Below are 17,077 nucleotides of genomic sequence, written 5' to 3'. Positions count from 1 at the left end.
TTGCATGTTGACGCATGCTTTCACAAACTGCGCACATACACACATTGTGACTAATGTACTGAAGATCACTAAATTAAGATATCCACTCTAGTAAACAGCCGCTGCATACTGCACCGATATGACGCTGGTGTGGTTGAGTGGCTGTGTGTAGGCAAGTATCAAGAATTCATTAGAAAATATGAATAATAAGCATTATTGTGGTGGGTTCAATTATAATAAACTATATAAAAAAAACATTAAATCATTCCTTGCTACACTTCTATAATTCTGTTTTTCTGATTATTGGGACAGCTTCTAGGCTTCTTGGGGAAGGTATACCTGAACACTGAACTACTAATGATATTTATGCTCTGTCATCTGTAACTTAAGAAGAAATGACTAAAGTGCAAACTTTACACTGAACAAGGAACAATGAAGGTGACCATGGGCTTAATAGTAGGATAATCTTATTAAAGCGATCGATGGCTGCTGATTGTGCTCTAAAAGGGAAGAACAGAATGTGAGACTACGGCAGGTCTGCAGAGAAACGTGAGGATTCGCGGGCTAGCAATGTGCTCCCTTCAGCTTTGTCAATGCAAGCGTGATGGTACATTTTACAATCCAGCTGTCTTAATTTAAATTAGTGAGGATGAAGGCGATGCAGCAGGGGTGATAATGCAGAGGGAAACAAATAAACAAGGAAAAAACAAGAAAACTAACTCATCTTCCGCAATGCGATTTATTCCACCAATCAAATATGTGCAAGCAGACATTGCTGACAGATTACCTTGTAACACACATTTTTTTGTATTCTACCGTTTACGACGCAAGATGATTATGATCGCCACAACTTTCCAAAAGTGAGAAATGTTGGCATCTTTACAAGCCTTCAACCATCATGTATCTCTTACTCAAACTGGACTTGCTGGATCGGCTCTCATGTCTCAACTTGAAGCAACAAAACCGCACAATTACAGCACCCTGCATTACTTTTAGTCCCAATTCTCAAGTATTATAGTCTTTTTGATTTGATTGCTGTTGCAATATTGAAGTCTCACTAGAGCAATGCTGCTAACAATCCTAAAGTAATACCCATGCCAGCATATAGAATAAAATAGGAATTAAACTAAATCAGGGATGCACCGTTATGGTGACGAAAACAGCCCTATTTCTTAGCCTTTACATCCACCACTATCTTGTCTTAGCTGAACCAACAGGGAAGATTGAGCCATCAGTTACAAACTGGCCACAGCCAGTAACAACATTACTACCAACTTCTTTGGGCTAAGGATAGCTTTCAATAAACAGATGCTACTTAGTTATTGGTGGATTTAGTAAATGGTATGCTTGGCGAAAAGAAGGCATTGAGCTTTTTGCGGTAACAGCTGCTAAATAATATTTTTGAGTGCTTTTAGAGTGCCAGCAAAGCATCACTGCTCAACACGATGGTCGGTCCATATGATTTTGAGTGTGAGTACGAGGTGTGTGTCGGCTTGCGTTTGTACGAGAGATAAAGAGAGAGGAACTGCATTAGGTACATTCACACAAATGCGTGACACATCTTTACGTTGCTGTCTCGTGAAATGTCAGCGCCCGCTCCCATCCCTTTCCCCGACAGGTAGGATCAAAGAGGTCAGCCGCTCGTCTTCCTCTGTGGCATTTACAATTGTTGTCTTTTTGTCCCTTTTGTCCCCCCAACGCACGATCCGAGTGGCGTCAACAACCCCCAAGTAAAAAGATTCAAATACAACAGATGCACCTTTGGTACCAAGTCCCTTCAACTTGTGATGAAAAAAGAAAGCCCACCTGGTGGCTCAAAGGTTCTTAGAGGCTGTTATTATTCTATCCTCCATCCAGTTAATTTTTCAAATGAAATGCAGAAAATTACAATTATATACAAATGCTCCTATAAAATGTGTGTCTAGTAAAAATCCTAAATTACGTAGGTGGTTTAGAAACACATTGATTTTTATATCTAGCACATCCCAGAAGTACTAACACAGATTTAATTCCAGAAGGCCAATAAAAAAAATAACAATCAAAGTTCAATCAGTACCAGACATCCGTATGTCACTTGGCTGGATCAGTGACTCATTATTGTTTCTGCTATCTCTAGAAGCGTCATTAAGCTTCAGATGGGGGTTTGTGACCATTAGATGGCTTCCAGCTCAAATCCTTCAGTTTCATATTTGGACAAACCTCATGAGTGCATGGGCTGTTCACGGGCCCTTTCAAATTAACTGGACACACAATGATCAGCAAAGAGCCAATCAGTTAACCAGTGGAATATTGGCAGGACCCAAAAGATATACAGCATGCACTGTAATTACATACAAGACTTGGTACTGCCTCCACACAAGTGAGTTATCACAAATCCCACTGAAATTCATGCGATGATAATTTCACAGTCGAAGTGACAAAATTATTTATGTAACATAAAATGCCCACCATGCCTCACAGGACGGCAATCAACTTGCTATGAATGCTATCGCTGGCTTGCTCCTAACAGATTTGTATAAAAATGGTTTGCTGATGCTGGATAATCTGGAGGCAGTTAAGCAGCTTGTGCTTCTTTGGATAAAATCCCACAATTTAAAGGGGTATTCCACTAATTTATCACCGCTCTCAAATAACATTGTGAGACTCACAGTGATAACAATTTTTATTTTTTTCAAAATTAATGCACCAGAACCAGATATATATCGTCTTTTATTTTTCAAATCATTCTTCTTCCTTGTCAAAAGGTGGCACGTAAATCACCCACAATTAAACTTGCCGACAGCTCGGTCTGGTAAATTCACTTCTTTCTAACTCTACACTCCCAGATTATTTTCATTGTCAAACGTTGGTCCAAAAAAGTATTCAGAGACCCAATTGATGTAGCCACTGACAGTATTAACATATCGTGTGCAGCTCTGGAGCCATGGACACTCCATACAGCTGTGTTTCCACATACTGAATGCGGTAGATGTGTAAAGTCAGTGGAGATTCCCCTTTACATTAACGTATACACCTACAGTAACATAACAGCGTCAGTTTACAATTTACAACCATGTCTGCTTGGTTGACCAGATGTCCACCCAGAATTCATTGATTTACACTGTTGCTATCTCTCTTTAGTAAACATATTGTGCTTGTATTATGATACAAAGAAAAGCAATAGAAGACTACAGCTGATCAAAATGCTATTTTAAATGGGATTAATAATGAATACTGATTGTGTTTAGGTCGATATGTCCAAACATCTTGACACTGTACATCTGTGTACTGGCTAAATACGTTGAACACAAAATGTCATTATTGCAATTACCTAAAATAAAACAATATAATTATTATACATTTGCATGGTTGAGATATTTTAAAGGATTTTTTTTTATAAATGTTGATGACTTTGTCAATCAGCTCAAAACAACATGCTGTTTGCAACTGCATTGTCTGTCTAAAAATGAGTACCAATGTTGAGTAATATTTGTAATGTCCACTATCACTTGGAAACCAAAACATAACATAATAGCCAAAGAAAAAACTAAAATATTGATTATGTCTGTCATACACTGATAATAGAGAACCATAGTGAGCAAAAAAAAACTCTGGATCAACACAAAAAGCTCACATCGATTGCAATATGAGGTGTGTAGGCTTAGAAGTAGTTCTAAGTTTTTTTCGACCAAACAAATTAAATAAAATCTGACACAAGCACATACATAAGTGATGCACTGGCAATCCCAATTTCAAAACCCTGACAATATATAAGCCTGGCATTAACTAGTTCAGCAATTAATATGAGAAACTGTTCACTGGTTTAAGTATTATGGAAAAGTAGTCAAGCGAACTGCCACATGAGATGCAGTTAAGGACTATACTTGCAAAGCTGAAGTGCCCATAACAGCAGTAAAGAACATAATTTCTGCTGTTGTAGCTGCAGGAAATGGTGACTAACAAAACTTTACTTTTAAACTTCTATTCAGAAGTAGGCCACCATAAATGTCACAACAGGAACCTCAAGGCTTTCTTTTTCTCAGGTTTATAAAGTTGTGTATCAGAGGTTGAAAAAGAATCAAACCCACATTTAACTTGAACTGCGTAAGGGAAAAACATTTGATAATAATTTTTTATATCTTAGGCTGGTCCGATGTCAGATTGTAGCCACAGGTATTGAGCATTCACTCCCATTGATATGTAATACTTTCACCTTTGCAGCCGACAAAAGCTGGTAACAAATCCCAACGGAATAGATGTCAGGATGTAGGATAGATTCAAATCCCAAAAATATGAGCACTGTGGAGAATGTACGATTCACGTATAAATTGGATGATGTGTCAAACATAATTGAGTACAACCATTTTTAAACTGGAAAGGTCACACTCCAAGGAATGCGAGCTCAAAGCATTACAAACATACAGATTTATACGGTATATACAGACTGAGTAATTAATTAATTCATATATATAAATTGATGTGTCATTTGCAAGCAATTATTTCAGTCCTTCTAACTGACAGAATAGAAAAAAAATCATTAAGTGTTTTGTTCCTTCAGTGACCAAAACTTTTCAATCACCTGAAATTAAGAGATGGAGCTTTTTGATTTAACTATTTATCTATTTTCATTTGGCAGCTGAAGGGCAGCGACAAACCCATGATGGGAATGCCAAGAGCAGACGGAAAAAGTGAGCAGAATTTCAATGACGTGAGCCCATCTGCCTGCATTAACTTTTTATTGACTTTAATTCTTCGGATAGGCATGATTCGCAGTCACAGCAGCTATCAGTCTTGTTTATTTTCATATATCAATTAGAGGATATAAAATTCCAATCCTATGATTATCAATGTCATCCCTGGAGGGGGAAATAAATTGTTGGATCTATTAGTAGACTGCAGGTCATACGGCTGGGTGTGTACCAAATTAAACTCTGTGCTATTGAGCAACAAACTGCATCTAGGAGAATATAGGATTCACTCTGAAGAGATGGAAATGACGCGAAATGCTCTTACACAAACCAGAAACCACCCCATGCAGTTTGGGTTAAGGGCGGTCAGGTGAATTTAAATACAGTTGCTGTCTTCCTCAATTTCCTGCCCAGTATCGTCCTTACCCTCTTTTTTTTTTAGATATCCACTGTCCATCATCTCATCTTTCGTCCCTTTTCATCCTCATCTTTTCCAAACCTCATCTTTCATACCAACACTGAATATCAATGTGTCATTCTTGTCCTCTTCCATTCACAGTGCCTCTTATTCATTCTTCTCCCCGTTAGTCCGCTTAGAGGGTGGAGTCAGCAATTCTGGAGAATGCTTGTTGTCAAAAATCACTATTTGTCAAAATCTGTGAATATCTCCTCAAGATCTGCTACCTATAAGTACTGTGTGTGAGCTGAATAAAAATCCAGTGGTAATACATAGCCTAGGTTTCTGATCTCTTTGTTTACATACCAGTTTACAGAGCTGAGACTGTGTAATAACATCAGATTTATTTTCAGCACATACACAGTACTTATCCACAATCTATCTGGATAACCATCTTTATTTTTAACCATGGATATTTACTGACTTAATACATCGATCAAAGTAAACCATCTGAAAGAAGCATTTGCCGTCAATGCAAACGGATCTTCTTCTGAATGGTAGTTTAAAAGCTTCTAAGGACTGTGAGTTGTTTATATTGCTGAAGGCATTGGCTGTCGATATATGTATCGATTGTCTACCTCCTGTTTTAGGCCTGTGACATCATTGGATGCAACTGAGAAAGCATCTGGCACACTTGTTATTTATCAGCGGTTATCTGCAACAGCTCTACCCGCTCAAGAGGAGGAAGGATCATGTTGTAGCAATTATATTTGCAGAATTCTTAGCGCATATTAAACTTTTGGGATGATTCTGTCTTTGCTAACATATTGAGATTGAACAATGTATCTTAATCATCTTATTGTATATCACATGCCACAAATTTGTTTTGCAGACTTACTTCTCTTCGCCGTGAAGCCCAGCAGGTCTGTTTGATCTTCCATACAACTGCTGCCACCAGGAGTAGTGATAGAAAGCAACTGAAATGAAAGAGGAAAAAAAATGTCAAGAGAAATGTATTTAACAGCATGTCTTCTGAAAAAGCGCCCACATAGATTTGTTCTATCTGGTATATATATTCAAACAACAAGGAAAACAACTTTTTTTTTGGAAGAAGTTAAGAAACAAAATTCAGATTAACTGAATTCAAAACAATGGAGTTGTGATGTTGTATGATGTAGCCATCACTTTGTACATGTAAAGACCACGTTTCACTCTATATCACTGATGTGTTTTTCAACTAAAGGCGATGTTACTGGCTGACATAAGGGAGGATTTAAACATTCAAAGTTCCCTTTTAACTTTAAAAAAAAAAGGTCGAAAGATGGAGATGATATGAAGAGGAAGCACATTCATTTCTGAGTAGATTGAATATTTTTGGCCGATTACTTCAATTAATAACCCAACAGTGAAAACATTAGTCAAGGGAAATTCAGCCTGGGATAGAAAAATATGACGGATTGAGAGATTCCACTTCATTATCCTGGTGACAGATGAGGATATAAAGCTCCTCATGTGCTAAAGAGACATTATGCACTTTGTACGAGCTCGTTGGAGCACCATGTGGGACGTGTAAGGAACAAGCACGTTTTTGAAAAAAACGCCTGATGTTCTATCATTCATAGACACACTTTGCAAACATGAAAAAAGTATATTAGTATGAATATATCTGTCTCTATTCCATTTAATAGAAATGTTGTCTTGCAGGCCAGGTTATGCTTGAGGCTATGATATACATTTCTTTTTCATATTTTATGACTCAATGTATTAAGAAATATCATGCGTATGGTTGTATTTAGAGAAGGAAACATGGGAATGGGGTGGTCGGGGTTTAGGGAACCATCGAACAAGCAGGTTCTTCCTCAGTTCACTCTATGTCTTCGCTGATTGGTGTATGTGCCAAGTGTGAGTCACATTTCAGTCTGGCTCGAATCTCACATTTCACCTGACACATGACTGGCTCTGATTTCATAAGCCCCATTTGTTAAGATATTTTAACCTGAGATGGCTTTCAAACTATTTGCCTGCCACACCTGCTAGACCCATTGGCCAGGATCTTTGAAGAAGGCGTTATCGCCTGTGAGGGTGCGATAAACTTTGGAAAATTCTCCAAAACAGGTAAAGCAAAAGGGGGGATGGGAAGTGGGATTAAAGCATTCAAGGATGGGAAAGCCTTTGCTTCAGTTCAAACATCTCAACACATGGAATTTATTTTATAGTTGCACAAGCTGGCAAACCCTTTCATTCTTTCTGAAGTACTTGCTCCATCATAGACACCTTTGAAGATAACTGGGGGTTGGCGGCTGGGTGCTGCAGGGAGCTTCCATGAGATTTTCATGTGGAAGAAGCAACAATAATCCCTAGACAGATGTTTGGCTTTTATCGTCGCCATTTTTGACAGTAAAGACGCTTATATCCACTTTGCTGCTCCATCTGCACTTAATAAATGAATTGGAAGGTAGTGAAGGAAATCTAAAAATGTCTTCACACTTTGATGATCTAAAGTGTTACTCCACGTTCTAAGGGATATGACATATAGGTTATTTTCCAAGGTGAAAACTTTTACTAACCCATTTAAAAACACTCGTACCCTGTAACTTATTTTTAAATTTTATTGTAACTTCTTTATCGTTTTATTTTTGGTGTATTTGTCATTACCAATATTGTTTTGTAAAAAAAAACATTTTTACGTAGGAAGATGTCACAAATTATAATAGATTTTCTGTGCCTGATCTCGGAGAAGTCCAGCTGTTCTTTAAACCTTTAACAGGAGACAGCAAAATGTGTCTTTTCTTTTGATAAGTGATAAGGTATGTCACACGTGTAAAATAAGAAAACCTTGCCTTTGGAAAAGGAAACTGAACTCGGCATCGCATTTTTTCGTATTTCTATGTCTCTGTATTTCTAAATACACACTCATTTCTGTAACCGCAAGGATACAGTTACCACAAGGGGAGACAATCAATAATGTGTACATATCTGTTTTCTACCGGCTTTTAGGCTAATGCAAACGAATCCTGTGATCCACAAAGCTATGTAAAAAGCAGCATTAATATGATAAATAAGAAAAAAAGAAGACATCTATGATCTATTACCTTTAGAATAAAAAAAAGGTGAAATGTAAGAATACTGTGAAATGAATCTTTTTACTTGCATTAAAAACAGTCTGTAAGTACATGGATACACTGATGTGCATTATCCTTAGCTCTAGTCCATGGTCCTAACTGTATAAATGCAAATTCATACAGATGTGGATGGAATGATGCTGATTTTTGTAATGATTAAAAATCAGCCCCTGGGGTTCCTCTGCATGTCTAGCTCAGCATCCTATTAGAGAAGTTCTACAGCATTCTAAATCTGGACCAATAAAACAATCAGACTCTAATTAGATTATAACCAACCTAGGCAGTACTGTGCAAGCACATATTGTTTTGTTTTCACTGACATGAAGTAGTAGTGTGGAAATGAGGACAACAGACTTGTAGTGCAAAGGGTGAAGGAATCTTTGAATAAACTCAAGAGGAAAACAATAACAGTAGTCATGCTTTCATTACTTCTCTCTATCTCCCTCCCTCTCTCTCTTTCTCATAGAAGGATGTCTAGAAACCCAGTGGGGTGATTTGACTTTTTTATTTTCATCAGGCCGATTATGTTTCCCGCAGGTTCATCCACCTTAAACCCTCCTCTACATGCACACGACTGGCTGTGACTATGTGTGTCAGAGTGAGAACTGGACAACATGGATGCAGAAACAGACGTAAGAGAGAAACCTGTGTGACGACGGAAACACGTACCCGCACCAACCAGTATGGGAATTCGATGACATTGAGAAAAATGAAACACTGAAAAAAGGAAGTGTTTCTGAAAATACTGGAATATAAAGTATAAGACTATGGCCATGAAAAGCTCACTTCTTTATTTTTATTAAAGAATGAATCCTGTGCCCATGTTATGACCCTTTTAAAAAAAAAATCCTGTGTGAATGATACAAGTAGCTGTTCGATAAAATAAGCTCTGTCCTTCTCCCCTTTCCTCCCAAGAATTCCTGAATTTGGCAATTCAACTGTAATTTGATCGGCGTGGAGGCAGAAGATAAACGATCTTAACCCTCTTTTTCGGGGGGAAAGTTATTGTGGACTGGGCATTGATGGGCAGGTGCCTTAGGCAAAGGGTGTCTTCTATTCCCACCTTGACAGCTACATAGATTATATGTTAGTCCATCAGCTACTCTGGGTAGAGCACCTTGAAATAAACAGAAAACCGCACCGAAGCTTCTGTAAGCCACTATCGGAGTTATGGTATGGAAATGACACCACACCTAATAATTAATGGACATGTTAATGTGTCTCTATCCCAAATACAACAATTGAATTCTGCTTTCCATAACTTTCTGCAGGGATAGGACTTAATGGCACTTCAGAAATTCTCATGATTCTTAACCTTTATTTAAACTTTGAGGTAAATTCTGAGTTTCTCTCCCTCGCACATCTACATTTCAGCAATCACAAGCTGAAGATTTAGTCTGTAGGCTGTGACTGCGTTATACATTAAAGATGCTTATAGCGACACAAAAGGCATGACTACAGTAACCAAAGCATTATGAGGGAACTCCTTTGAGAAGGTCGTAGTCAATGCAGATTTTTATGAAGCTTTTAAAAAGAATGGCAGGCTCTAAAAGCACGGATTTTCCAATTATTCTCACACCCTTTTAATATATTCAGACTTTGCTGTGCTTTTGAGAGAATCTAATTGACAGATTTTAAACATTTGAATGGGAGAAGATTTCCATCGCGGCTCTCAGAGTAAAAAATCATTAAGGGTCCTCATATCTTGATCGACCGTGTGCCTTCTCTTTAGAAGGCACTTGCAGAGCAATGCGCACCTATTAAAATAGAGATACAGGCGGTTCATTTGCCACTCGATAAAAGAGAAATCGCTGCCCTGAAGACACAAGAGGCATTTACATGTTCTAGCTTAACACCAATCAGGAACCATTCAGGAAGCTCAAGTAACTCAATAAGCCCCAAGAGGCAAGAGAGGCAAATCAGTAGGTGGCGGGTCAAATTCTGGATAATGCGTCTTGAAAGCTGAATAGCCCAAACAAGAGTGTGTTTATGAGTCAATCAGTTAGCATATATAGGTCACATAAATATTCGACTCACTCACCTGAAAAATGTCACAAAGAACTGGACGAGGTCCATGATACTGTTGTGTTGGGAGAAGGCAATCTAATAGAGGAAAATTGGAGAGAAAGAGAAATAAAAATCTGGCAAATTCACATGTAAAGAGGTATTAAAAATACAATTAGGAAAATGAGGCTTTTGTTGCAATCTCAGCAGTGGCGTGCACAGGTAGACCTGAAGTGGTGCTGAAGCACCTGCCCTTTTCCCCTGGCCCAATCAAGTGCCCTTTTGAAAAAATAAAATAAATCTGAATTTTTTTTTTTTTTTTTTTTTACAGTGTATGTGGCCCATGCCGACATTATCATCTATAAATGCTCAACGATTAAAAACGTTTGACAATAATGCCCCAATAAATATGCCCCCCCTCCTCCTCCGCACACACTTCCTTTGTCAACGTGAACGCGCAGAGTGGACACAAACGGAGACGCGTTGCCGCAGCAGTTCACAGCTGCTGCACACACACACACCTACTCCCCGGCCTGCCCTGCCCCACCAGCGAGGTAACACATACATGAATGGAGTCAAGAGCGTATTGTTTGCCCCCCAAGCCTCAGTTGCCAAGCTATAACTTGCATTTATTTGTCTCTGTTTTAAAGTAGCCTCTATCATGCAGCACCACACAGCTGAGCATAAATTAGCCGACTGTCCTGTTTAACAAGCTAGCCCAAAAAAAATAGATATGACGTGATGAACACAACTAATGTCGGTGGAGTTTGTCATTGGTACAGCATGTGAATCTATCAGTATGCTGAATATTTAGTGTTGTTAGGTTTACTTTAGGCTATATAATTAACACATGCAGTAATTTATTTGCTAAATGACAAACAGGCAATTCCCAATTTCCTGCAGAAAAAGTAGCCTTGTGCCTGGTTGTAATGTAACCAAGCAGTCTTATTTTATATGGTTGGTCTCTTTTTATTTACAAATTGCAGTATAATGTCTAGAAAGGAGAGGTTAAAAAGGAAAAAGAAAGGGAGCTACAGCAGGCAGCCCAGGGGAGCAGCTCTCTGCTCTCCTGGATGAAAGCAACCACCAGCAGCAAGGAGGAAGATGAAAGGTCAGAGTCAAGACCAGAGTCATGTTAACTGTTCAGGGCCTTTTAAAGCTCAGATTTTAATGTTGAACTGTTCCTCATATGTTATTGAAATATCTTAAAAGCTGTCCACACATTTTATTTTAACTACGCAAAGTGGGTTGGTGGTACTAAGTAAGTCATGAAGCTATATAAGCTAATTACATTATTTTGTCCCAACCATAACTTATTTCTATGTTACAAGACTTGCAGTAATCTTGTATTTACCTTAATAGGATATTATTAGTACGGAGATTAGGGGCCTAACGAAGACTTCAAAGAGAGAATTCGGGATAAGGGATTATTTAAAAAAATCCAAAACTGACTGGTTTTTTTTTCAAACATGTAAAATTTTTCTTTCTGCTTTTTGGTAATTCTGTGTCTCCAAATTATTCCAGAAAATAGTACTAAATAGCCCACATTGACACAGGTGATTTAGCCTTAGCTTTCTTCTCAAAGTGCACCTGATTGATGAATTTTACTTTAAAAGGTTAAAATTTTTCTTCCGGGGGAGCATTCCCCCGGACTCCCCTAGAAGGTCCAGGGTCCCAAACACAGTCTCCCAAATTCCTTTGAGAAACACTCTACGGCTGTATCTCGATTCAGGGGTTGCAGTCTACGAAGGCTGCATTTGAAGACCGATTGCGTCATAGCGGCGCGCAAAGGTTTTTCCATTTGCAAGGCTCCTTGCAAGGCTCCTCATATGCGGCCGAGAAATGCAGCCTTCGTTTCACGGTTTTGAAGGCTGCATCAGATGTATCCTTCGCGGCCCAACATATCCCAAGATTCATTGCGTTTTTTTCAGAGATGGCATAAAATAAAATAAAAAATAACAAAACAGCAACGTGTTGCTCCATCTTCTTAACTTTTATCTTCCTTTCTTTTTTTCTTGTACTTTTTTTTCTTTTCGTCTGGTAGGCAACTTCTTTTTATTTTTTCCTCCATTGACAGGGCTGTTTCCGTTGGCAGCAATCAGGGTTGCTAGGCAGCACAGGAGCGGCGAGTCGTCACGCAAGGTAACGGCTTGTTACGCAAACCGGAAATGCTCGTAAACAGAGCGAAACGGAGACCTGCGGAGACCGTCTCGTTTAACAACGCTCGTTGGCCTTGGAACCGGCCTTCGAATCGGCCTTCATAGGCTATAGCCTTCATAGACCACGTCCTACCAAGGAGGCGGTCTCTGTAACGGGATACATCTTCCGTGTGGCCGGGTATTAAAAGTCATTAGGCCAGGGGGGGATTTTGTACAAGTACCCTTAAAATGATTTGGTCATTCATCGATAGAATATAGTGTGCCCTTTTTTTTGCAATGAGCACCTGCCCCCCAAAATGTCTGTGCACGCCACTGAATCTCAGTCCCTCAATATATTTTATAAACCTTAACCTTTTATATATGAAATCTCTTTTATTAAATACATTTACAAAACCCAGTGGATCTGTAAAGCTGTCTAGGGGGTTAACACAATGTGCCGTTGACGGTTCAAGGCTGCATTAATAGCAGAATGGATGTGCTGAAAGGTCACTGACAACACTGTCTGGAGAATCCTCTGTAAAAGCTTCTGCTTGTGACCAATACAAGTCTGTTTGAATTGACTGAAACTATTTATAACCCTAGGCAGAAAGCTTGTGAAAAATGATAACTAAGTCACAAAAACTAAAACCCCCAAATAAAACAGCAAAACAAAAAAAAAATACATAAAAAAACATTATTAAAATAAAATAAAAATCATACACTTTCACTGTACTACAAAATTGTCAACAATCCATCTGCTGTTGCGGTAAATAACATGTAGCTTATTAGTGTGTTTCTGTCAGCAGCATGGCCGGTGAATAATGGGGTCAGAAATATGTTTTACCTTTCATTAAAATAGGGATTACAACACAGTCCCAGCAGCTATAGATCACATCTGATACGCCACATCATAGAGACACATCATTATCTATTCCGGATGTTTTGAAGGCATTTTGCCCTGAAAGCATTTAGACACACAAACATAACGTCATCTGCAGCGGTACGGAGGCTCTTTTCTGGTTGATGGCACGTGGGGGGGGGGGGATTGAATAACAGGGCACAAATTGTGCTTTCAGAGATGGATTATTTGCATCACGCTTGATGCTTTGAATGCTGATGAGGCAGAAATTCAAAAAAGGGTAATTATTTTGGTTATTCTGTCAATCACTGAAAGATGATGCCTTTGTCCTATTGCCAATTAAACCTAACAGCGGAAAACAAGGTAGTGCACAATTCAAACACACTGCTCCACCACAGGTATTAAAAGGAGAAGAGAAGTATCCCTTTTTATCATTCCCCGATTATCTGTCAAAGCAACAGAGAGCTGTGGGTATACGTATGCACATGTTCAGGGTTATGTATCAGCCTGGGCCGTCAAAGGAAGACTGATGTTCTCCGAATCGTCAAGCTCGCAAACTTCTCCCACCTTTTCAAACCTCTTTAAGTAGAAGAAGGAGAATCCCTGATCTGAAATGAGATGCTCACTGACACGGCTTAAGCGACTCAAAGGCCCACATTACAGAGATGTTTTGCTGGCTTTTTTAGAAAAGTGAGGCGGTTCTATTCGGCGCTCGCAACTCTGCCTCTGTAAAGGTCAAAGCAATACGTTCGGGGGTTAATTTAATTTCAATTCATCAACTCTCAGCCGATCAATGGCCTCTTTTCAGAATGTACTTCCATTACAAGTGAACTTTCTACTGCAACGAACGGTGATTATAATTATACTAACGCAAGATGAAGAAAGCTCTTTTTATAACGCCCACATTTATAGGCCTATTCTGTGGGCTGAGAGCCTAAACACAAAGGGTCGTGAGTGCGTTCTCAAATTCGGCTTTATCTCATCTCCGCGCTCTCAACCCCCTGCATCATAAAAGGCAAGCAAAGCAAGAGAGACGTTATCCTGTTACAGAACCCATTTGCTTTAACAGCCCAGGCTAGTCCATAATAAATAAGTGACTGTATGCCAGGAAAATCTAATAGAATGCTATTACTGCACCACCTCTACAGATGGACTGACCCCCAGCGATATTATTGCCCCACCACTGTTGTCCACCCACCCACACAGCTGGTGAAATGGTCGGACAGAACAAATGTAGAAATCAATACTTTGAAGTGGCACTGTGAATTGTGTTCTATTATTAAGAACGAAAATTGGATCTAGTACATACGATTTTAGCAGATATACTTATATCAATAAATGTAAGTCCAATATTTTCCCTCTTTTAGCTCCCACTAGGTCGCTTAGAGCTTTTTCATTAAAAAAGCAGCCAATAACGACAGTATGAGAGGAGTGAGAGTGAACCAAAACAGTAAAGCTATTGGCTGGAAAACCAAAACAGTGAGCTAAAGGACTTCTGAGTCAGGTGATAATTCACTGGGTTTGTCACTAAGATGGGACCCCTTACACATTACAGTACAATTTATTTATTTATTTTTTATAAATAATGTCAAATCAAAATAGTTGCAAATTATCAGTCAACTTGTCTAATACTGAATACGGACAATATTTGTTTGGCATAATAAAGCATCTAAAAGAGTGTGTGTTCTCCCATAATTTTCTATCGTATGAAATCGCTCACTGTAGCGCAACACTCTGTCGCTCGTTTACATTCACATAAGTGCCATGTGGCCTTTAGACCCATTTCAAATTTCATTGGCCTGTAAAACTTAACCTCGATTGTTTTTTTTGACAAAAGATTAATTGTTTTTTTCCTTGCAAACCCAATGCAAGTGAGGACCACTGGTATTTATATTCCACTGTGGTGTATGTTCGACCCCTTTCACCGCATCCAAAGCCTCAATCTCTTCAGAAAGACGAGCAGAAAAAGGTTAAATGGCGCTTTGCTTTGGCCCGCTAATAAACAGCTGTGCACCTATGCACGCTAATCATCTCATTAAATCCGTAATTAGAATAAAGTGCACTTGAAATCACTCTGAGCAACAATGGAGCGCTGCATCTGCAAGGATGGCTGCTCCTGCTCTGTGTATGTGTATAGGACTAGGAGGAATGTTTCATCATTGGGATGTTTTATAAGACTACACACATGCTGTATATCCAGCGAGCAATTTGAAGGCAAGGACAACATAAGAGAGAATAGAGGTCTCGATCTTGCTCTGTCCCTGTCCCTGCCTTAACTTTGAATGTTTCCATCACTGATCATTGTCTCTTGTGCCTTAATGTAGAAAATGTAATAAATAGATAGTTTTTTTTTTGTTTTTTTGTTTTTGGCATTTTTATGCTTTTATTGATAGTGTAGAGACGGAGTTGAAATGGGGCAGAGAGGGGAGTGACATGGGGGGACGCCTTACCAACTGAGCTAAGGGCGCCCCCAATAAATAGATTGTTAAAAAAAAAAAAAAAAAAAGGATAGAAAAAGGATTAGATTACTGTGTTATCGGATTCATACCAGTCAGTGTGAGGTCATAAACAAGAGTCCATACCTGGATCTTGATGGGCCACGAGAAGTTACTGACGTAGACATAAAAGGTGATATTGGGGTTGCTTCTGAAGGTGAACTTCTCACAGGAGAAACTGTCTTTGTATTCTTTAATGTTGTTCTTGGACACGATGGGCACCTCCTCTCCGGAGATGGTTCCAGCTGTTGGGGGCAAGGACATCATATTTAGCACACTTCTGAGTCAGAGAACACACCTACATACAGAGATGGGCGCTGTAACATATTATTATGAATCCAATAATGGGTTTTTAAAGCAATTTAGGACAACAGGAAAGCACTCATATATTATTATTTCATGTCAAGTACATTAAAGCTTCTTCCTGGTTGATCTTTATTGTGTAATTACACACAGCGTCCATATTTAACTGCTGCATGCGCAAAGACGTGGGAGAAATGCACAGCTTGAAAGTGGTTAAATGCTGCTGTCCACAGGTCATGACTGAGACGAGCACAGATTCATCATTTGAATCCATACCAGCGCTTTCAGCTTATGCACTTAGTACAATCGAGACCTAGAATTGAGCATTGTATGCCCCTGCAGTTGTATGCTTGACTATTATTTCTTATAAATAAATGTGTCCATTTATAGTTCAGTTGTCATTATGGCTGATTAATTGGGAGTAATATCACACCCGCCTTAAAAAAAAAGGTAATTGTATGTTATATTTTTAGACAAGATTTCAAAATTGGGTGATCAATATGGTCAAAAAGGAGGTGTGAGGGTGTCTTGTTTTTATATACGATTTTTAATACCAACATGAAATAAAAGCATCGCCTGAAAAACGTAAGTCTATTTTCAAGTCATTTCTTATTCTTATTCTTGTCAGTTGGTCCTCAACATTGACATTCCAACCCACAGCTCTGAAACAAAAGAACTCAAAATGACAGCTTGAGTGTGGCTACGTGAGCACGTTTATCTTAATTGAAATCACCCTCCTCCTCCCACCCAAAGGCGCTTTTCGCTCTCGGCGATTGTTAAGAGCCTCCCGCTCCTTCTGAGACACAATATCTTTTTGCGAGGAGAGGGGGGGACCAACCTCAAATATTAATAAAGGCACTCCGAAAAAGGTTAAGGTGGCGTAAGAGAGCGCAGGAGGTTAACGCGTTTTAGTGGTTGGAAAATGTCAGTGTCGTGGGGAGGAGAGAGAGTGGCTGGTGCCTCGGGAAGAGCGGAGGGCAGGAGATAAACAGCGGTACTGGACGACTGCAGTGTCCTTGGGTGTCTTTCCACAGGGGACCTATAATATCCACTCAACAGTGACACACTAACACCAGAGGGTACATTATTGTTCCATTTGTACCAAATGACCTC

General features: G+C 39.1%; 1 protein-coding gene across 1 annotated transcript in view; it reads right to left on the bottom strand.

Moving 5' to 3' along the window:
- atrnl1b (attractin-like 1b) overlaps nt 1-17,077 on the bottom strand; it is a 65,736-nt gene that overhangs the window by 13,993 nt on the left and 34,666 nt on the right. The window contains exons 24-26 of the mRNA XM_080049170.1: nt 15,749-15,906; nt 10,207-10,268; nt 5,942-6,020 (exon numbers count right to left, since the gene is read on the bottom strand). Coding sequence (XP_079905296.1) covers nt 5,942-6,020; nt 10,207-10,268; nt 15,749-15,906 — 299 coding nt within the window. The remainder of the gene's footprint in view (nt 1-5,941; nt 6,021-10,206; nt 10,269-15,748; nt 15,907-17,077) is intronic.

Source organism: Ammodytes marinus (genome assembly GCF_949987685.1).
Source record: "Ammodytes marinus genome assembly, chromosome: 20".
Lineage (NCBI taxonomy): Eukaryota > Metazoa > Chordata > Actinopteri > Uranoscopiformes > Ammodytidae > Ammodytes > Ammodytes marinus.
Note: the sequence above shows the minus strand (reverse complement) of the source record. Positions and strands in the feature narration are given on the sequence as shown.